The sequence below is a fragment of the Armigeres subalbatus genome, chromosome 1 (assembly GCF_024139115.2).
Source record: "Armigeres subalbatus isolate Guangzhou_Male chromosome 1, GZ_Asu_2, whole genome shotgun sequence".
NCBI classification, from domain to species: Eukaryota; Metazoa; Arthropoda; class Insecta; order Diptera; family Culicidae; genus Armigeres; species Armigeres subalbatus.
The window spans coordinates 143,714,825-143,739,115 of record NC_085139.1 but is presented as its reverse complement, the minus strand read 5'-3'; the positions used below and the strand labels follow the sequence as shown (position 1 = coordinate 143,739,115).

Sequence of the window (24,291 nt, the reverse complement as noted above, 5' to 3'; positions counted from 1 at the left end):
GTATTCAAGAATAGCCTGAATCTCAGTTTGGAAGACAGTTGACCACTTGCCCATGGAAATCGTATATCCCTGGGCCAGTTACGCCTGCTCCAACTTGATTGTTCAGCTTTGAACCATCGGTGTAAAATACAATCGATCCTGAGCAAAGATTTGGTCAACCGTTCGCTCATATATTTCGCTCAAGATAAATTACAACAAAACATCGATAAAAATTTAACCTTCTACTCATCCAGTCATCATTGTTTGTGATAAGTGAGTTGATACTTATTTTGTTTAGGATACTAAGACGTCCTTTTAGGTCACCTTCGAAGAAGTCTTGATCTTCAAAACACTCTTCTCTGCTTCTAATTGAATAAATTGATCCAATGGTAGCACGTGGAGCAAAGCGTCTAGCGCTTTATTCGGCGTGCTTCTCATTTCACCAGTTATTGAAAGAGTAGCTAATCTTTGAAAATTTTCCAACTTCTTCTGAACCACCCTTTTTTTTTGTTTTTGGCCACCATATTAATTCGGCATATGACATTCTGGGTTACACAATCGCCGTATAAATCCATTGAATTATTTTTGGCTTTAGTCCCCACTTTTTACCGAACATCGCCTTACCTATCCATAAAGCATTTTGTAGCTTTGCTTAATGCTTCCTCAAAATGTAAGTTCCAATTCAGCTTATTGTCAAGTCTAATTCCAAGATGCTTGACTGGGTTTGAAAGTTTCAAATCTTCTCCTTTCAATTTTAAAGTAGGAAAAAAATATTTCTTCTCTTTGTAAACGCCACTAATGTGGAACCCAAGGAAGGATTTATGTTTAATCCTTCTTTTCCAGTGATGAGTGTGAGTGTTTTTAGTGTGATGAAATTTAGAGCAATTTGCATTCGGTCCGAAGTAACACAGTCATATTTTCCTCTTACCAATATAACCATGTCATCCGCGAAGCCAAAGCCTCGAGCATCCAGTTGTTTGAGAAGATCATCAACGATTAAATACCACATCACCTCTATTGTCTATAGTAAGCCTCCTTGAGGACACCCTTTTACTGATCTGACACTATTTGATGAGCTTCCAAGGTTGGCTGATATTTCTCTTTTTGATAACATCTCGCCAATCACATCAACAATCTTCTTCTTATTGGTATTACATCCCCACACTGGGACAGAGCCGCCTCGCAGTTTAGTGTTCATTAAGGACTTCCACATTTATTTACTGCGAGGTTTCTAAGCCAGATTACCATTTTTGCATTCGTATATCATGAGGCTAGCACAGTGATACTTTTATGCCCAAGGAAGTCGAGACAATTTTCAATCCAAAAATTACCTAGACCGGCACTGGGAATCGAACCCAGCCACCCTCAGCATGGTCTTGCTTTGTAGCCGCGCGTCTTATCGCACGGCTAAGGAGGGCCCAACAATACATACATCAAAATCTCGTTTCATCATAATATTATTTTTCATTGAATTGTGAGATGTGTTATCGAATGCTCCTTTAATGGCTAGGAACGCTTCAAGTGAAATTTCTTTTGCTTCAAACGATCTTTCCAACTTAGTAACTAACTTGTGAAGCTTTTTCTTTTTATTGGCATTACATCCCCACACTCACAGTGTGCAAATTCGAGCCAAAAAATGGACGCAATTCAACCACGGTATGTACATACCTGGAGATTACCTTATAAAAATCACAAAAATCCAAAGAATCTGATGGTGCCGACCCATTTGCCGTTAGAATACTGGAAGTGTCCTATTTTGTCCAATTTCCCCTACAAATAGACGATTTTGCTAATGCATATGTTCACATTAATCGAAAAGACAGGGAAAACCTTGACTTGTGTTTTGGAAATATCATAATAGGCCTCCCATATATTTTTGAACACGGATAAGTGTCTCATTTTGTATAATACCCCCTATAAAATGCTTCAGATGATACACATTTAAGATTCGAGGAGATCATCAAATGAGTTGCTGTCAGCTATGGAATTCAGGACGCTGGAATAGTGTTATCCTCGGACAATTCACTGGGAATATGTTTAGTGTCTGTTTTTGTCTGATGCCCCCTATAATTTAAAAATATTTTCAAAAGTATAACATCAAATCAATTTTCATTTTAGGACAATGTACTAAGATCGTAGAAGGCTGTTGTAGGCATAGCAAAAGGCTATTTTTTTTGCAGGGTCCCTTCGGTGTCCCATTCCGACAAATATCCGTCCGTCCAGTCAAAGACAAAGTCCAGACAAAGGTCCGTCCAGTGTCCCATTTCGACAAATATCCTTCTAGGAAATATTTTAATGCATACGAACACACAAATCAAAATAACTAAAGAATTTTGTGAAAATCAGCGGCAAAGGGGTCGGCTCCATCAGATTCTTTGGATTTTTGTGATTTTTTTAAGGTAATTTCCAGATATGTACATACCGTGGTTGAATTTCGTCCGTTTTTGAGCTCGAATTTGCACACTGTGACTGGGACAGAGCCGCCTCGCAGCTTAGTGTTCATTAAGCACTTCCACAGTTATGAACTGTGAGGTTTCTAAGCAAAGTTACCATTTTTGCATTCGTATATCATGAGGCTAACACGATGATACTTTTAGCCCATGCTTTGTAGCCGCGCGTCTTACCCGTGGCTAAGGAGGGCCCCGAAGCGCTGTTACTAAGGATTTGCCCTCCTGCGATATAAACTGTTTTTTTTGTTCATAGAAGTTTTCGTTAGATAAGATGATTTTATATACTCATCTATCAGTTTTTCCATTATTTTTAGTATAATGGACGATAAGTTGACTGGTCAGAAGGATTTTGGGCATGATTTATCCTACTTATTGGCTTTTGAGACAAATGTAACCAGCACTTCTCTCCATGCAGTTGGTATATAGCCTAATATCATCTTAGTTAATATGGGTGTTACGATTACTTTTCCATTCTGCAGTAGTACAGGAAATATTAACTTCGACTGTAGTTTAATGATTCGGAGATGGCTTTTCAGTCTTGATAACAGTGTTTTGATTTTGTCAAGACTGAAAAGCCATCTCCGAATCAGTAGTACAGGAAAAACTCCATCCCTACATGGAGCTTTGAAGAGTTCAAAAGAATCAATCACCCAACTTTCTGTTCAGTAAATATTTCATTGGCCAGAACGTTAACATTGCTCCTGGAGTAATTCATCCCAGTGACTTTATTAGTTTGTTGAATATCTCTCCTGGCATCATTCGCACTAGTTTGCATATTAGATGCATTCTGATCGTCATGTGAATTAATGATAGAACACGGGAAGTGTGTTTGCATCATCATTTCTAATGTTTCATTACTTGTCTTGGCAAAAGACCCGTTGTCTTTTTTAATAGTTCCAAAACCATTTGTGTGATCTTTAGCAAGGACTTTCTGCAATATAGCAGCTACTGGAGTACTTTCAATGTTCTCACAAGTGTGCCTCCAGTTTATCCTTTTAGATCTTTTGCACGCTGCTGTTCCACCAAGACACGTCTTTGTTTGCAGAACGTTCCTTAGCAGCACAGCTGACTTGAAAAGATTGCAGTATTAAGCAAATCTGAAATGCAAATAATCCAAATCCAATCCAAATAAAAACCAATTCCATTTCTAATTATTTCAAAATCTAATTCGATACCCATACAAATTAAATCCGAATCCTGTGAAATTCCAATCCAAATTCAATTTCTGTTCAAATCTTATCTAATTTCAATTAGCATTAGCATTGATCAATTCGCACAAATTCGTAGGTGGTACATGCCTGAACTATTGTATGAGAGTAGCATCACTTTTATCCGTTACCACAGATATTGATTTGGGACTAATCACTATCTCTTAGATGGAAGCAATGCACTCTCCAATAGTCCAGATCTGTCCTGGCCACGTCCTTGCGAATGCTGGGGAAGGGGAAGGATAGTTAGTCGGACACCTACTTAAGAAAGATGCAGAGAACTCTACGACCTCTCATAGGTGCCACGGGAGTAGGGTGGTCGGTATTGGCCATTTTTGACAAATACCGGTATTCGGTATTTGGTGGAGTCAATACCGGTAATACCGGTAGAATACCGGTTTTTGTGAAAATTTCAGGTATTAAAAGAAAAACTTGTGATTTGGACTTTTGGATGAAAAACAATATTTGTTGACAAACTCCAAATGTCAAAGTCATTGCATGTTTGTTGAGCTGGACAAAGCGAAACTTACGTAGACATTACATACTGAGCGACTCATCTCCCAATCCGCATTGGATTTTGTTGGCAATGTTGTCAACTACTGAGAATGCCCTCTCTGGTTCAACCGAACTTGAACGAATGGTTCCAAGACGGTCAAAAATCAGTGTCAAATACTTGAGCTTAATACTTTCCAATTAATAGTAGGAGAATTCCTTACGGAATGCTTGCAAGGATCCTGTCGTCAACGTATTTGCCACCAGCAACGCAAGTGTTTTGTTAGCTACAGTCTCTTCTCAAGTTGTTCTTTAACCGATAAAAACCAGAAAAATTATCCATAGAGGAATCTTCTTCGTACCGATCGTCAGGTATGGTCGTTGTCTCAGTTTCAACGATTGCATCAGGAATTATTAGATGCTTCAAGATCCTGTCCGCTTGCCGCTGTCCTTAAAGTAGCTCTGGATGCCTCGCAGAAAATGCCAAAATTGTTTCTGATTAATTGCTTCGAGGCAGAATTATTCAAAAAAGCAAAAAGATCGGCGTATTTGGATAGCATCTCTTTGATTCATTCTTTAAAAACATTAAATAAGTGGCGGAAATTTCTGTGGCTTGACTGCGCATAAAAAAATCTACTCTGCTTATTTTGGTCGTAACAAAAAATAAACGCCAGATAGCCGCCTAAGGAAAATATACCTGCAGAAAAGCTTCTTTGATATTTTTGAAAATTTGGCTGCGACGTGATGGATTGTGGCTTTTTGTACTGCGGAGAAATTTTTCACATCTATGAGAGCCTTGGAAAATTATTACAAAAGTTGTCATTTTGTTGCAAAGCATTATAATTGTTCCAAAATAAATTGGAGTGCCACGTCGGCTTCATATAGAGTGCAGAACTCACAGAGCAGTGGTTCCACAGCAGCTTGAGCAGGTTCGAGGGTTTGAATTATTTCATCAACCGCCAAACAATCACCACTGAAGTTGAATTTGGATTAAAGCTTCAACTCATGGATCCGTTTAAGCATAGGTAGATAACATGTTATTCAAGCGTGCCTTGGCATCAGCCACTAATTCAAACTCTTTTCTGAATTCAGAACAGAAAATCGTTTTTCACTGTTTATCTCCGGAAAAGAACTACTACGGCCCGTACCTTTTTCACAATTTCATACATTGAGGGAAAATTCTCGTCGATGTCAACAATGCATGTTCATTAGCTTAGCTTAGCTTAGCTTAGACTGACTATATCATATCAAGTCTTTAGTGCTTGAAACCAAATATTTGTCCCATCTATACTGGATTTCCTGTTTATATAGGACAGATATGCGACTACAGACAGCTGATGTAGGTAAACTATATAGAGATATGTAAGTGAACATTATTCGAGATTTTTCATACTGTCAGCAAAATTGGAAATACCGAAAATACCGGTATTTTCCGCCTCTAATACCGGTATTTTCGGTACCCAAAATTGGTCGGTAATACTGGTATTACCGGTTTCGGTACTACCGGTTAGAACTATGATTGCAATACAAAGTAGGAAAGGGACGAGCCTGGAATTGAATCCACGACCTCCTGCTTATAAGGCAGAAACGGTAGCCACTAGACCACCGAGCTCATCAAATCTTATCTAATTCCAATTCGAACCAAATTTACTTCAAATTAAATCTTAATCCAATCAAAATCCAATCTACATCTATTTCGATCCAATCCAATAATTCAATTTCATTTCAAATCTAATCAAAATCTAAAGCAAAACCCATCCAAATTCAATCCAAATGCAGTCTGAATTGAATTCAAAAAAGCCAGTTTAATATAATCCCAATCCGATCCTATTCTAGTCTAAATTTAATCCAAATCCAATCGAAATCCAATTTAAATCCAATCTAAATCCAAAAAATACATTTCAATTCCTATTCAAATCTTATCAAACTTTAATTCAGAACCTATCCAATTTAAATCTAAATATAATCCAAATTTTATTCAAAGCAGCCAATCCAAATTTAATCTAAATCTTGTACAATTCTAATTCAAATCCAATCCAAATAAAATCCAAATCTAATGCAATCCAAAGAAAAAAACAAACCAAATTCAATCTAAATACAATTCAATTCCATTTCAAATCTAATCAATTCAAAACACATGAAAAATCAATCGCAATATATTCCAAAGCCAAATCAAATCTTAGATGCAAATAATCCAAATCCAATCCAAGTAAAAAAAACAATTCCATTTCTAATCTTAACTAAATCTAATTCAAAGCCCATTCTAGTTCAATCCGAATCCTGTGAAATTTCTTTCAAAAACCCTGTGAAATGTCAATCCAAATCTAATCCAAATACAATTCTATTCCTTTTTAATTCTAATCAAATTCCAATCCGAACCCATTCTACTTCAAATTGAACCTTAATCCAATCAAAATTCATTTCAAATCTAATCCAAATTCAATCCAAATAACATATAATTCGAATCAAATCCAAATATAATTCTATTCTATTTCAAATCTAATCAAAAAATTTAATCAACACCCATCCAAATTCAATACTAAATTGAATACCAAATACAGTCTAAATTGAATTCAAATAAGCCAGTCTGAATCTATTGCCAATCCGATCCAATTCTAGTCTAAATTTAATCCAAATCCAATTTAAATTCCATCCAATTCAAATCCAATAAAAAAACAATTTTAATTCAATACAATCTAAATACAATTCTATTTTATCTCAAATCTATTCAACATCTAATACGAAACGCATCCAAATTCAATCACTTATAATCTTTTCCAATCGCTTGCAATCCAAATTCAATTCAAAGCCAATCTGAATCTAATACTAATCCAAACTCAATATAAATCGTATACAAATCCAATCCATATTTAATCCTCATCCAATTCAAACTCAATCAAATCCAAATCCAATCCCATTCCATTCCAAATTTCATCAAAATCTATTTCAAAACCAATCCAAATTCAAACCAAATCCAATCCAGAGGAAATCCTAATACAATCCAAGTCCAATAGAAATCCATTTCAATTCTAATCCGTAACCAATCTAAATTCAATCCAACACAAGTTCGAATTAAATCAATTCAGATTCAATCCAAATCCAAACCAATTTAAGTCAAATCCATTAAAAATCCAACCCATTCAATCAAAACTATCAAAATCCATTATTTAATATTCTGTCAAAAAACAATTCATATTTAATTCAAATCTAAATACAATCATAATCTCAATCAATCCATTTCTAATCAAATCTACATCCAATCCTAAACTAAATCCATTTAAAATCCGATGCACATCTCGTCCAATAGGGGGTCCCGTAGCGTAGATGGCTACACGTTCGCCTTATAAGTGAATGGTCATGGGTTCGATTCCCGGCCCCCCCACCAAGCCTCGTCAGTCACCGGATCCGCAGCCCATACGGTGGCGTTTGGGATACTCGTCTTACCGTCACGGCTACCTGATGACGACTGACAACTTGTTCTTCTCGGAGGCATTCCTCCAGCGTTACCCGGATTAAATGGCATCCGAACAATCCAACGATCATTGGTTACTCGACATGGACAAACGGACACAATGGACTCACGACAAGACGAATGAATAAAAAAATCCCGTCCTATCTAAATTTAATACAAATATGATCCATTTCCCTTTAAAATCTTATCAAAATATAATTCAAAACCCATCCAAATTCAATCAAGAATCCTGTAAATAGTATATAATGAATAGTAAATACTGGTTCATATAGTTCTGCATAATTTTCTTTTGTAAGCTTTTCCACTAATATAGACTCTAGATATAACTCAGTATTTTTGTTGTTGCAAACTCTATTAAATTAGAATGCCATCTGAAAACATTTGTTATTCATTCAGTTTGCAATGCAGGAACCCACACGTCCGCATTTTTCGCAAAAGCCCAATCGCTTTGCATAAGTTTTGTATTATTTATTGCAATTTTCAGCAATTTAAAAAAAAATATCTTTTACTTACTCAACACTTACCATCTACCGACTGCGTCTTGTTGTATCCGCGTAATAATTCATCAGCCAAAACGGTCCAACAAGCAAAACACACGCGCTTCCATTCGCTGGAAGAATCGTCAACAGAATGAAATCATTTACCAAAGTACAGTGCGCCGTCAAGTCAAGTCAGTCAGCACCGCGGTATATCGCAGTCTCTGTTCAACGCAGATATTCATATCTGTTTTATTCACCATCGAACTCATCATACGCATCCATGTCTGCATCCGATCATGAAACGAAAGTTCTAAAAGCTCAGCTTTGAGATCGTTACGACCAACCGTCATTTATGATTTATACCTCACCCGTTAGATTGCAGTTCAATACATTAGGAAAAAACAAACAACCATGCGTTCACCATTATTTTACATGCAATTGAGTCATTTTACCCCACCATTCGGGCGTTTTGCCCCATGCCTATTTTTCAAAAAATTTTAAAATGCGTTGGAAAGTTATGAAAACTTTATGGTTTTGAATAGGAGATCATTGTGAAATGTAGCTGGTTTTGTAAATTTTGCATCTACACGTTGACATGGTTCGGTATTCTTGTTTATATTGGTGAAAGCATCAAAAATGCTTAAGGGGTGCATTTTGGACCGTTCTCCCCTAAATCGGATTTTACTTCAAAGAAAGCCTTTGTTAAGATTCGTGACGCCACACCCGATGAATTTGAGATTGCGTCAGGCGATGCACAAGGCAGTCACTTAGGACCCAAATTTTGTTATATTTTACAACGGCGCTTAGAGATACGTTTTTTAACCTCAACAGTAAGGTCGTCTTCAGTGCAGCGTAGCTGACTCGACTTGACTCGACAACAGTAAGGTCGTCTTCAAAGACACTGAAGACAGCCTTACTGCTGAGGTCGAAATACGTATCTGTCAAAGGTACAATCAAGTGGTGGAGTTAAGTGGACTTGTACGAACTCGTTTTATGACAAGTGAAGACATTCCACTTAAATTATTATTATTACCAGGCTAAGATCGGAGTGGCCTGTGAAATGCATAGAAGTCTCCTTCATTGTAAGATTAACCATGATTGTATTAAAAACCTAAAAAATCCGCAAGCATGGAATTTATTATTCGCAGATGCTATACTCTCCATGGACGTAGGAATAGTATTGAATCTCACTAATGTTGTTAGTTTTTCATGCTGCTATCAATACAATCTAGCATCAATTAATCCCCTTACTTTGTCAGAAAGATTGATTGTTCTTCACATTCCGCAGCAATGTTCCATACGGCGATCATGGCCAGGTTAGGATGCAGTCAATGCAATGAGTTGATTCAATACTAACTGCACAATAAAGTCATCCATCTGAATCAAAAACTCTAACTATGGACCATCAAAGTATCGTCATCTCCGCAGAGGCGATTGTTTCCTGGGAAGTCTATTTGTTTTATAAATTGTTTTGAAAAAAACATCAGAGCAATCATACAATGTAGGAGAGTTGCTATGCCATGCGTCTCCATTGTTGTACATATGCGTACATGATGGTGAGTGTTTCCGGGAACCATACCCACACTGTCGTCTGTGTGACTGCTCGTCTGAATGATATTTCGCACGATTCAAACATATCACATCAGATTTTTTATATGTTTGCTCATAAAATATGCAAGCGACTTCCACAGAGTGAAAGAAAAATCAAATTTGTTACTAGATAAGTAGACTCGGGATTTAAACATAAATAAACAAGCAACAGTCACCAGTTGAATAGTACCGTTTTGATTCATATGAGGAACACTCAATGAGATGTTGACTTCAAAGTCCCTCGGTGCGCAATGATTTGAATATTTTTGATACCCTTAATAAGCGATTGCGACACAATTCAGTATAATAAACACTTAACAAAATCTGTGCAATGTCGACGCATATACAATCTTGCAAGATTTGTATACACATATTAGATTAAAAATATAGAGAACTATAAATTATAATATATATAAATATAAATATACACTTTATATATTAATCTCACGATTTCATAGATGCAATGAGGAATTGTAAGAAAATGTGTTACCCTCTGATTAGTAGCTTAAGGTCACTCCTGACAGAATCCAAGTTTCAAAGTGCTCGCGTTTTCGGGGGCACACCACTCGATACGGAGGCGGCGGACAACTGTCATTTTTGTTGATTCAGCTTTGCTGCCTCGCAGCATGCGTGAAAAAATAAAAATAACAGTGGTGTGCCCCCGAAAACGCGAGCACTTTGAAACTTGGATACTGTCAGTAGTGACCTTAAATGATGCTAATACAAATGCATAGAGCTTTCAGATTAGCGCATGATAATACTATTCTGCTGATTGTTTCCAACCGGTACTGAATAATTTATTTGGGTCAGCTTCCTTCTAAATAACATGTCTTCAAAATTGTAAGAAATTTTAAATACTTTGTTTCAAATTACTAGTAGCACTAAAATTACTATCAGCATAAAAATGTGAGAAATTCTTGCTTTTAAGCGGAAAATGATTGCAAACTAAGGACTTATTAGTGAAAACCATATAATATTATAACCTTTTTAGTTCTGCGAGATATAAGTGTGCTCGGAATTTGAAACGAAACGGTACTGTGAGCATCCAAAAAATATTTCCGTCTGGATTAGTGTAATCAGTGAACAAGCAGTATTTCGCTTCACTCAAGATGAAGAAACATGTCTATTGCATTGACTTCAGTTGATGTATTAATTCAATAAGATAAAGCATGAAAACATCCTTATCATAACAGTGTACGACAGACAAGTCCCACACTCCCCAGCTTCAAATGAAGGCACTTACTTGGTCTGTCGAGCTCGTTGATGAAATCTTCCGTGTCGGCGTAGCTTCCATTGCTGACTGGAAATGTCGTCACCAGGGCAACCACCGTCAACAACACTGCTGTTCGTTTTGCCATTTCCGTTCTGCTATCGGACGAAGTGAGCTTTGGTTTATTTAACACTCTATCACTACTTGAAGCACTCAGTGCGCTTTTCCCGCCAGTACGCTTCCCCTGACGGGCTCCTTCGACCAACGGCACTGCACATGGCCTACTGTGTTCCACCGGAAAAGTGTCCAACAGTGACACTTCTCCGCAACAATATTCAGGTTGCCGGCGGAATGTCATCACGTGTCAGATTTGCCGTCAAGAAGAAAAAAAATTGGATCAATCATGAACATAAACACTTCGTTTCACATTCACTCGGTTTGCAATAGCAATGTTCGTTGTTTGCCTTCGCATTTCGCTATCAGTGCAGGAATATCAAATTTATGGCTTCATTTTTTTCCTTAATCCACTTGCGTATGCCTATAGGAGCCACGCAATTTACATTCGATCTACTGACTGCTTCTCACTGTTTAGGCTTATTTATCACTCGATAGACACATTTTCACAGGATTCACAGGGATCGAGCATGCAGGATCTTACTTCATTTCAATGGATGGAGTGTCAACGTTAGACACATTGTTTCATCGTCGTATCTTGTTGTTTGCCACTTCATGGGGTAGTATTTCTGCAGAAAAAGAGGGAGAGAAAAAAATATGAACATTTTCACCCCATCATGAATTTCCAAATATAAATAAATGGGAAATACGTTGCCTTTGCCTCTCATATGTAGTCCACAAACCAAAGAAAAAAAAGCTGATGTTATATGCATATATTTGGAATGTACATTTATTTCATCTCTACCAGCGATTTCGACGTCACCGGCGTTTGTTGAGCGACAGCGAGTATCGTGATAGAACAATTCGCTGGAATCACTACTAATCCAGCTAGCAATGAGAAAAATAACTCTCCGCCATATCATAAACCTCGGTTTTATACGATATGGGAAACAAAGAAAACAGGATTTGCAAATACAATTAAATATTGGATGTTACTTTTCCTTTTTTTCATTTGCATGTACAAATAATGGATATACCATTTTTACCTATATGTGGAAAAGTTAAATTCTAACTGAACAAATTTTGATAAAATAAAACTAAACTACGTTTCAGTGAAAAATAAATTTTTAAATAAATCTTTTTTATTTTTTGTTGGTTTTCTAGGCGAGAATTGGTTTTCAGATGATGTTAAACTCATTCCGAAAAGTTGTTGATATACCGAAATACCAAACCAAAAAAAAATAGCACGTATGAGGAATCACATCACGTTTCTTTGGCAACTTCCTAAAGGAATTCACAACGTCTGGTACCGTAACTGGAAGAATTCCTCAATAATGCAAGGAAGCGGGCAACCTACGCTGACTGCCACTCGTGTCATGGATGTTTGCTGCACGTAGTAAACATAATGTGTGTTGTGTCTTGATATCATTTGGAATTTCGACAACTGGGAGACTGGAAGCGGTGTAAATGATATATGCTACATGCCATTGGTTCACTGCATTTAATCGAATTAGATTATGGGTAAACATTTGTAAAATATCACTTGGAACTACTGTCTTGATTTACAATCTACATGAATAACCTAATTTTTATCAAAATGTTAATTTGAAATGACAGAAAAATATAAAAATCTGTTTTGCAGCTTTAAAAAAAGAAGTTTTTATGATGTTTTCCGCCAAAGACACTATTTTTATTAGTTCCACATTTATATCTGATTTAAATATTTTCCAAAGAAGTTTTCCATGGCCAAGAATTGAAAGTGCCCGTGTACAATCCATAATAATAATTTTAAAGAACATAGAAATAATTGAATTGGCAAAATTTAAAACTTTTGTATTGCTGTACGTTTTTCCGACAGCATTAACGGATCTTCTTAGCCGAATTACATTTACCCTCTTTTTGTATCCTAGAAGTTTCGAACACTCCGAAACACCCTCATAGTCTGCTCGCTGGAACAAAGAGCAATAAGAGAATAAAAATGATTCTGACTAAACTTTTTCCAAGCGTGAAGCTCCATACCGTATCGTAGGAGAAGAAACATTACCATTCTTGGTCGCATTGGGTCCGCTCGCGCAAAAAAAAACCTAAATGTGATGGCAACATCGTTGTCGTTTTGAAACTGCTTCATATCATTTTATTTCTTTGTACCTTCCCCCCACTAGGAAACGTAATTGGACCAAAAAAGGTCCTTGTTTGCCTCCAGAAACACGGAGTGGGAAATCTAACGCGCGGGGCGATTTTTTCCAGAACCCATCAACGACCAGTGTCAACATGGCTCAGTTCTCCCGAGCCCAACCAACCGACCGCTCTCGGTGAGATGCCGTCATGAATAATCCATTACCGAAATTGTTTTACGTCGCTTGTCGCGCTGCCATGGCAAACCTAATTACGGGGCAATCCTTAACGTTCGCGACAAGCAACAATAACCATAGCGACAAGCCGTATCGGGTGATGTAATCGCTTCAGGAGATGCTAAGCTGATCCGTGTGCTCCACAGTGGCGGGTTGTTAGATTTTTTTTGTATCCGTTCGAATACAATGCTGCTTTGAAGTAATTGATTAATAAAATACTCATTCTAGTCATCTTGACAAAAATGCTCTTTGACCAATGCGTGACACTTAGACTTTGAAATTAAAACAATCAAAATCGAAAATGAATTGCCGTTCGACAGAATCCGCGTATCATTCATGAACCCATTTCAAAGATTTGGGTTTCAAAGTTTTGAATATGATGAAATCCTTTTTGCTAAAAGTTTTTGAACAAAAGGTAATCAGTAAAGCCGAAATTAATGGAAAACGAAGAAATAATGGTTTTGATTATTCATCATTAGCTACTCAATTGTTTTCAATAGATTTAGTATTTTGAAACGCTTGTCGCTCAGCCGAATGTAACTTGCCAAATGGGACGTAAGGTCGAAAGTTATCTAGCCGAAATTCGTTTGCCTGAATCGAATATTTGGTCGAAATTGTTACTAGGCCGAAAACGATGTGGTCGATGTGTTTTTTATTTATTTTACGAAGGTAATGGAAATCTGCAACCAGACACCTGGGGAGGCGAACCCACACAGTAAAATATTATGAAAATTAGACACGACGGAATTCATAATTGAATGTAAAATTCGGTAAAATAATTTGTACCAGACCATAATTTTAAGTTCTGTGGTGGAAACGATAAAATAATTGAAATTTCAATTCAGTTTCTCTTAATTTTACATGATTCTACCAGAAACCTTGATGAGCCAGCACGTGGCTGTCAAAACAAATCAAAACAAGCTTCATTGCATTTCATTCAGACTGCAGCTGGCATCAGTTTTATTTATATATGCATCAACCAAAATGGATATCTGCACATATACACAAGAAAATGTTGTTGCAATTCACACGAAAGTAATGCACATAAAGGGAATGCCAAAAGAGCGTAAATTTGAACGATATAATCACCTGAATGTATGCAATTTGTATCGCATTATGGATCGTTCAAGAATTGCGTCAATCGTTTTTCGGCATTTTCAACCCCCCTCCCCCCCTCTTGTCACAAACTGTCACAAATCATTGAAACCCCTCCCCCTCCCCCTGTTCTTACGTGTGTCATTTTCATTTTGGCGATTATTTTGGTTTTTCTTTTTCATATACACTATTTTTACAATAACATAATGAGTTATGTCCCTTACTAACAGTTTGGATACGTTTTTAAAATGCGAGTTGTTCCTAAAATGCTTTCAGTACACTGCCAAAAATATCTATATAATATATATGTGTCGCCGTTATACATTTTTGAAATAGCTCCACCCTAATATAATCGATATAGAACCACACATACATTAAATCATTGCTAATTCGAGACCACACATAAAGTTTATTTGAATATATATTTTATTAATAGTTCGCATGGAGAATGGCTATTGTAGATCCAGTTGAAAACCGAACTGAGCTCTCGCCACAATAGCATTTTCTCCTATTTCCGGATGTCGCAACTGCATCGCGAGTAATGCGCATCTATGCCATAGCCGTGCGCCATCATGCGCATCACTCGCGATGCAGCTGCGATATTCGGAAATGGGAGAAAATGCGATTGTCGCGAGAGCTCAGTTCGGTTTTCAACTGGATCTACAATATGTGTGCGCTGATATACATTATAAGTTAAATCTATTGCATACATTTAGGGCGAACTTGTAGGAAAAGATCCATGTACGCCCAGAATAGTGTAATTTTCCACGCCTTTATTATTTACGCGTCGATTACTTTTCATTATTTTGTTCTGTGTAGAAACAAAGTAGCCTTTATTGCGCTGCTTTTCATCACTGTAACTCTTTGTTTGTTGCCTATTCCGACGAGAAATCTGTGATGCTTTCAGCAAACTCAATCTCCAACAGTTCCGTTTTGGAAGAGATTCCGTGTCGTGTAAATTTAAGCTATCGTTTAGTCTGCTAGAGAGTAGTTGAATCACCAGAACGCTTAACCTGTTCTATCTGGATCTGCTCGCTTTCAAGAAGTGGAAATACTCGAGTGGCTAACGAGATAGGCTCTCACTCTGCGGATCGAAGTTCGATTCCCCATGTTGGTAATTACAGCACGTGTAAATTTAAAAGAACCTATAACTTTATGTTGTTAAACACGGAGGTCAATTTGTTACATCTACTTGAAAGGAAATTTACAGGTTTTGTTCGAACTGTGCAGGTAATGTGGGGATGGGATCACCACTCCCGACCGACTAAAACCAAAGACTTCTCCTCCAGTCATTCCCCGGCCCGCAATTAAGCAATACTTTGGGGGATGACTATTGAGCATTGCGCCCCTACATGACGCACACAAGTGCACGTATGCGCCTCAACTCTCCTAGCAATCCCTATGCACCACATGTGCACAAGACATACTGGCACCACATGTGCCCCAACACTCACCTGCCTATGGCGCTCGAATGATTGCAAGAATCATAAAGGTACCCTGCAGGGGATACCTCATGCCGCCATCTCACAACATAGACCGTCCTCATTCAGTATTGTATTCACCCCGTCCTGCAACAGGGTAGCACCACTCGTCTACCAATCCGGAGGCGACCCTAGGTTGTTGGCTCCTATGCCGCTCCTACCTCAGCTACGAGGCAGACCCTTTCATGTCTCCTATTTCTGAGGTGCCGCAGAAGCATCAACCCCCATACACTCCTGCCAGTCATAGCGAGACTTTCGTGTCCCCTACTTCTGAGGTGCCTAGAGAGACTTCACTCAATCCGCCCCTACCAGCCGGATCACACTACTGCCTAAGCAGTCACTCTGACCACACGTACCATGCGAGTCTAACTTGTGTGCTCGCTCATACATTCAGTCCTTATCGCTTGCACCACTTATGCACCACTCTGTTGACATTCAGTCTCTCACTCAGTGGGGGTTGTAATCCCATCACCCATTTGTATCCACTCTGTGCACCTCCTATGCATCGTTTGGGCGTGGAACACCCGGCACGTCACGCTTGCCTAACACTCACATACCCGGGCTTTGATACTGCCAACAGGGTGTCGAACAGGGACTTTGCAGGCAATTCCCCCTATTGATATTTCGAAGCCCAGATAGTCCTCAATCAGTGTGGTGGTCTCCCCATCCTGCAACGGAGTGGCACCACTTATCTTACATGTCTCCAATTTATGAGGTGCCGCAGAAGCATAAACCCCCCGACACTCCTGCCAGGCCTCACCAGACATCAGTCATTCTAACACTACCAACCATGCGTACCATGCGAGGCTTACTTGTGTCCCTCGCTCTGCGGGGGTATTACGAGTAATACCCCAAACTCCCAGCTCTCATTCGCTCCGCATGTGCTACTTGGGGAGGGGGGTTTGGGTACCACCCACTGCCACCCGCATGCCGACGAGGCAGCCCTCACTCTGTGGAACTTCCACAGGCTCCGTTAACGACCTGGCTAATTGTTTCACTTTGCGGGCAGCAGGGACTATGTCCAAGGGCTTGACGATCCCTCCCCAGGCCATCTGCGAGTTGTGGGGCCTGTCTAGAATGTGGTGGGGTTTGACAGTGGGCCCTGTTAAACCTCTATAAAAAGCTGCATGTATGCGCAAGTATGCCCCACTAAAGCGACCGTGTGCCGCTCAAAGCGCACAAGCCAAAGTCCTGGTGTTCGGTGGGACGCTAAACAGCCCTAACACGACGGCCCTCCGACGAGACAGGAGGTTTGCGCAGGCCCAATAAGCCGCCTGGAAAACCAATCATTACGAACAATATAAGAGATGATACAACTCGATATAATCGGCAAAGACCTAGGCGACGAATACAGGATCACGATTGGAAGCTTGGAACATGGAATTGCAAGTCGCTAGGTTTCGCAGGTTGCGACAGGATGATCTACGATGAATTGCATCCCCGCAACTTCGACGTCGTGGAGCTGCAGGAGATTTGCTGGACAGGACAGAAAGTGTGGAAAAGCGGGCATCGAGCGGCTATCTTCTACCACAGCTGTAGCACCACCAACGAGCTGGGAACCGGCTCCATAGTGCTGGGTAAGATGCGCCAACGCGTGATTGGGTGGCAGCCAATCAACGCAAGGATGTGCAAGCTGAGGATTAAAGGCCGTTTCTTCAACTATAGCATCACCAATGTGCACTACCCACACGAAGGGAGATCCGACGACGAGAAAGAAGCGTTCTACGCACAGCTGGAGCAGACATACGATGGATGCCCACTGCGGGACGTCAAAATCGTTATCGGTGACATGAACGCACAGGTAGGAAGGGAGGAAATGTATAGACCGGTCATCGGACCGGATAGTCTGCACACCGTATCGAATGACAACGGCCAACGATGCATAAACTTCGCAGCCTCCCGCGGAATGGTAACCAAGAAACGGAAAACCAAATCGACCACGCTCTAATCGACGGTAAATTCTTCTCCGACATCACGAACGTCCGCACTTACCGCAGTGCGAATATTGGATCCGACCACTACCTCGTTGCAGTATGCCTGCGCTCAAAACTCTCGACGGTGTACAACACGCGTCGAAGTCGGACGCCGCGGTTTAACATTGGGCGGCTACAAGACGGTAGACTAGCCCAGGAATACGCGCAGCAGTTGGAAGTGGCCCTTCCAATGGAAAAGCAGCTAGGCGCAGCGTTTCTTGAAGATGGCTGGAGAGATATTCGATCCGCCATTGGTAGCACCGCAACCGATGCACTTGGCACGGTGCCCCCGGATCAGAGAAACGACTGGCATGACGGCGAATGTGAGCAGCTAGCTGAAGAGAAGAATGCAGCATAGGCAAGATTGCTGCAACACCGCACGAGGGCGAACGAGGCACGATATAAACAGGCGCGGAACAGACAAAACTCGATTTTCCGGAGGAAAAAGCGCCAGCAGGAAGATCGAGACCGTGAAGAGACGGAGCAACTGTACCGGTCTGATAACACACGAAACTTCTATGAGAAGTTAAACCGTTCACGTAAGGGCCACGTGCCATAGCCTGATATGTGTAAGGACATAAACGGGAACCTTCTTACGAACGAGTGTGAGGTGATCCAAAGGTGGCGGCAGCACTACGAAGAACACCTGAATGGCGATGTGGCAGACGAAGATAGGAGGACATAATTTTACCGGCTCCGGATCTCCAGTAGGAGATTGGCCGGCTGAAGAACAACAAAGCCCCTGGGGTTGACCAACTAGCAGGAGAGCTATTTAAACACGGTGGTGAGGCACTGGCTAGAGCGCTGCATTGGGTCATTACCAAGATTTGGGAGGAGGAAGTTTTGCCGCAGGAGTGGATGGAAGATGTCGTGTGTCCCATCTACAAAAAGGGCGATAAGCTGGATTTTAGCAACTACCGCGCAATCACATTGCTGAACGCCGCTTGCAAGGTACTCTCCCAAATTTTATGCCGTCGACTAGCACCAACTGCAAGGGAGTTCGTGGGACAGTACCAGCTATGGCAGCTACCGGCTACTGGCAGAGGACCAACGCGCACTTGGAGTTTTCGAAAGGAAAGTGCTGCGTACCATCTATGGTGGGGTGCAGATGTCGGACGGTACGTGGAAGAGGCGAATGAACCACGAGTTGCATGAGCTGCTGGGAGAACCATCCATCGTTCACACTACAAAAATTGGACGACTGCGGTGGGTCGGGCACATAGCCAGAATGTCGGACAGTAACCCGGTGAAATTGGTTCTCGACAACGATCCGACGGACACAAGAAGGCGAGGTGCGCAGCGGGCAAGGTGGATCGATCAGGTGGAAGATGACTTGCGGACCCTCCGTAGACTGCATGGTTGGCGACGTGTAGCCATGGACCGAGCCGAATGGAGAAAACTCTTATATACCGCACAGGCCACTTCGGCCTTAGTCTGTCTTTCCCTCGGCACGGGTCGTCTGACACCTTGGGATTCGGGATAAGGGACGCCATATTGTCAGCTTCAGTGTTGTACTGAGCCTGGCGATATAGCCGGATTTACTCCGTAACGCACTGCTTCCGAGTATCCATATCCCAACGTAACGGGAATTAGTCAATGTGTCACTTGACCGAAAAGATCATACGGCCAAAAATGTTGAATGGCTGAACTGGTTTTTAGGCTGAACTGGTTGTTTGATCGAACAGGTCAAATCATTTGATCGAAATTGTCGTTTGTCAGAAAGGGGTATTTGTCTATGAACGTCGTTTGACCGAATAGGTTATTTAGTCAAGAAAGTCATTTGGCTGAAAATGCTTTTTGGCTGAAAAGTAGTTAGACTGACTAAGTTATTTAACCGGAATATCAATTTGGTTGAAGACTTTTATTTACTTTTCACTTCACTTTAGTGAACTAAATCCAATTCTTGAGAAATACCCCTCTGGGAAGTACCAGAGCCAGATTTCTTTTTCATCTTAATTACTTGGACTGGTGAGAATCCTAGTAATTGAGGAATTTCAATTTTAGTTTCATCCAGTGATTTATCATCACTGGGGAGACCCAGTCGGGTGGTTTAATCCCCGGAAACAGGCAATTAACTTTGATTGAACTATTCCTTTCCAATGCCACTCACGCAGATGCAGAGGAATTCTCAGTCGCACTAATGTTGTTCTTAATCTTAAATTTACTGTAAGGACGTAGCCGACATCGTTGATGGTTTTGGAAAAAAAACCACTAAATCATGTAGAATGAGAATGGTGAGCTGTGCATAGTTGTGTTTTTTTCGCCCATAATCGTATAACCAACACCTAAGAGCGCAATACCAAGCTATGAATAAATTTCATATTCAAACAAACAATAAAATCAACAAAAATCATTAAACAGTTCGAAAAAAATAAAAAACTCATTTTACAACAAGTTCTTCTCGACATCCGTCCACTGTGTGCACCCCCCACGGTTGACAAAAAATAAAAAAAATAACAGAAAACGACTGAGATCGAAAAATAAAGTTCAATTTTGCGGAAATCGATGTTTTGGATCTTTTTTTCTACCTTATCTGGTAGGGTTCAGTTCTTTTTTTCCTCATATGACCATTTCGATTCGCACTTCACACTTATTCTAGTTGCTGAAGTTCAATTTGGTCATATTTCCACATCAACGTCAGTAGCATTTCCGTTTTGATTGATGTTTGAATTGGAATGGTCTCCAGCCTGAAATGCATTGGCCGTAGCACGATTTGGCCCAGGACCCTACTGAACAAAGTGCCGGAGATTGTTGAGCACAGAGTGATCAGCAATAAAGGTTATGGCTTGTTGAACTTTATTGTTTGCTGAAGGATGCCGCGCAGTTCTGTGATTGAGATTGTTTACAGGGGTCCCGTGGAGCTTGTTGAGTGGAGCTTGAGGGTTGTTTATGCAGTTACCTATGGGTGAAATATATTTTGGTAACAGTTTTTAATGAATCATCAGAGTGCATCAAACCAATATTTGCCATCTCAAAATGTAGGCAACAAGCTTCATCCAACTAAATGATACTCAAATTCTAGTTGCATTATATTATTTTGATTATTATTTAAATTTTAAACATGTTTAGCTGATGCTATCTAGTGAAGGCAACAATACCCGACCAAATGAAAATAGCTCAGTCATATCAAATCTTGATTAGATAGCAAAACGATATATGGATATGATTGATGTAATACTATGATGCACTAAAAAAATATGAGTTGAGGCTTTTTCTAATCCATAGCAATGCTTGATATTTAAATGACAGTTCGGTGCAAATTGATGATATTATCTCTTATATCAATCAAGTCCATATCATGTTTTGTTATTCTGTTCATGACTTCTACACGCTAATGATAATTTGGTAGAGCTAGAAGTAGTGATATTCTTTCTCGAAAGACCTTTGCAAACTACTACTGGTACTACTAATTGGATTATTTTGGTGAGCAGTTAGTATTGGAGTAGTACATGATAGGAACAGGCTCAAGAAAAGACAATGTAAGTGACCCACCACTAATTTTCATCGGTGGTGACGAAATCGAGGTGGTAGAAGAATTTGTGTACTTGGACTCACTGATGACCTCCGATAACGAAACTAGCAAAGAAATTCGGAGTCTCATCAAAGTTCGCACGTACTTTGGACTCCCCAAGACGCTCCGATCGAATAGAGTTCGCCGCCGTACCAAACTGACTATCTACAAAACGCTCACAAGACCGGTAGTTCTCTACGGACAGGAGACCTGGAGGATGCTCGTGGAGGAACAACGCGCGCTTGGAATTTTTGAAAGGAAAGTGCTGCGTACCATTTATGGTAGAGTGTACAGTGCGTGGAGCAGTCGAAGGAACCACGAGTTGCAACAGCTACTTCAGAACCATCCATCGTTCACATCGCGAAAATCAGACGACTGTGGTAGGCCGGGGACGTAATCAGAATGTTGGATAGTAATCCGGTGAAAATGGTTCTCGCCAACCATCATACGTGAACAAAAAGGCGAGGTGCGCATCGAGCAAGATGAATCGATTAGGTTGAAGACAATTTGCGGACCCTCTGCAGACTGCGTGGTTCGCAACGTGCAACCATGGACCGAGATGAATGGAGAAGACTTTTATCGTTTTATGCACTGCACAGGCCACTCTGGCCTTAGTCCGAGAAAATAAATAATAATAACATTCTGGCCCGACAAAAGGAAACTTCCAGAGTGTACTAACCCGTTTAAAATGCCTTATATTTAACAGCATAAGTATGCTTTAGATTGGACACAACGACCCATCCCGGTGGTGTACGTTACGTATCGTCTTCTTTGGCTAAACGGGTTTCACATTCAACAGATTTCCGGTCTAAATACATGGAATCATAGAATTAAAGGATATACCTCTGACTTTAAGGGTAGCGTCCAAAATTAATTAGCACCAGGTATTGATGACATTCAAACACAAATTGCGTTTGACAAATCCCATTATTTCCTATTGGAAATGGAAATAGGCTTGACCGATTATTTGTCAAAGAGTAATACTAAAATTCAATTTTTAAATACTAGAGTGCTTTGAACCGAGAAAGTCGACAACAACGCTAGGTGAACAAATCTGTTTTTGCCTTTCTCGTACACCAAGTGTACGTAAAGGCTATTCGTACAAAACAAAACATTCCAAAACATTTTTTTCTCTACAACTGCAGGAAAAAGCTTGACAAATTAACGTCCGGTCATAAAAGCACTATTTTAGTCTAAGTAATTTCAGCAGCCATCAAGCTGCTTCAATTCCATCACCGGTCTTTCTCTTGACTTCCTGGAAAAGTGTTGCACTTCTGTTCTTCCCAAAACGACAGAAAATGCCAAAACAATTCATATAGCGGAATATATTTTTCGCTATAATTACTGTCCTTATGCATCTTCCTCTCTCCGGTTTTGTCATGCGAAAAATAAAACTGCAACCTGCGCGATAATGGCTCTTTTGTCAACAACGTCATCCACAGGACCACTCTTGAGTCCTTGTCAAACGCGTCGTCCTCGTCATGATTGCTGGCCGTAGACAGCCCTCTCCTCTGTTCGTTCTGTCTGCCCCTCCACCACCATGCACAGGTCGTCATCATCGTCATGTCAGTTTATTGCTGAGCGTCGGCATATGCCCAGCGCGGTGTGAAGCGGCATTCTAGTGCCAGGAAGCCCGTAATATCGCTCGTGAAAAAATGCACCAGTGGGAAACGCTAATGCACGGTAGGAGATGACAGGATATACAAGGACAAGAGATATGGAGTACACAGTGCCATGGCAGTCGAGATAGCTCCCGCGCTGTCATCTGTCCCATATTGTCGTTGTCACCGCTTCGGCTCGCGTCATTATCATTTCGCTTTGCCGGCAGTTCTTTCTGGAGTAGCGTTGCTCGTGACAACTAGGGTGAGCTTCTATACCGGGAGCAGCGGGATATTTTGGGAATTCCTTCCGCTTTGTTTGGTGCACGTCACCCATTCAAGCTGCAGTGGAATAGCATTGAAGCTTAAGTTTCGTGAAAATATGACTAGAGTCCCGAAAAACATATATTGTGCTCAGGTTGGTAGTTAAGCTTTCATAAGAGGCTGTGTACTAATTGCGTAGACAATCTCAGTTTACTCGTACAACAAAGGTGTTCTGAAAGGCTATAATTTCAGTTCGAAAGCGATCTTTCTGTTATAGAGTAGAAGACCCATATTTTCATACATTAATCGGGACTCGAGCTTACATTTGGTATACGCACATAGCTGTACAAAATGTAAGAAAATACAAGCTTGATGTGCATATGCACAACAAATGAAACATTTAGTTCGATGAATGTATTGAAAGTTACTACTTCCTTCGGTGGGGTTTGAACCCACGATTCCAGTATGCTAGACAGGTTCTCCCTCAGATCAACGATCCAAGGACGCCATGTTTCCTTCTTCACAAATAATGCATTTTTCGGAATAAGGTAATGATGGGTTTTATTTTTTTCTTTGGAAGTAGATGTTTACTCGAAATAAAGCAACGGTCAGTGTAACTCATTTTTTGGAAATAGGCGTTTTCCCGGATTAAAACAAAGGTGATTGTAATTCCTTTTTTCAAAGGCGTTTTCTTGGGCTAAGGCAGTGATCTCCAAAGTGCAGCCCCCGGGCCGCATGCGGCCCTTCGAAGCCTTTCCCTGCGGCCCGCGAAAATTTTCAGAATGTACACTACATGTGGCCCGATGATAAGCATTAGAATAAAAGAAACGCTATTCATCATGCTCACGTAAGCCAACAGGAAACTACTTCGATGGTATTGCCATGGGCTATGAAAATAGCAACTTCGTCCATTTTCCGCAGATTCAAACCTTCTTCTGATAAATTGTTGTTGCGAGGTGCGTTTGTCAGTAACAAACTCTGTCGATGACAAAGGGTATATTGTTAGGCGTTGCTCGAATATTGA

At 40.3% G+C, this 24,291-nt stretch overlaps 1 protein-coding gene across 2 annotated transcripts in view; it reads right to left on the bottom strand.

Moving 5' to 3' along the window:
- The window catches only part of LOC134205207 (hemicentin-1-like), a 495,388-nt gene that overhangs the window by 286,821 nt on the left and 184,276 nt on the right, over positions 1-24,291 (bottom strand). For both annotated transcript variants that reach the window (XM_062680249.1, XM_062680250.1), the window contains one exon: positions 10,914-11,623. In XM_062680249.1, coding sequence (XP_062536233.1) covers positions 10,914-11,238 — 325 coding nt within the window. In that variant the 5' untranslated portion in view covers positions 11,239-11,623. The remainder of the gene's footprint in view (positions 1-10,913; positions 11,624-24,291) is intronic.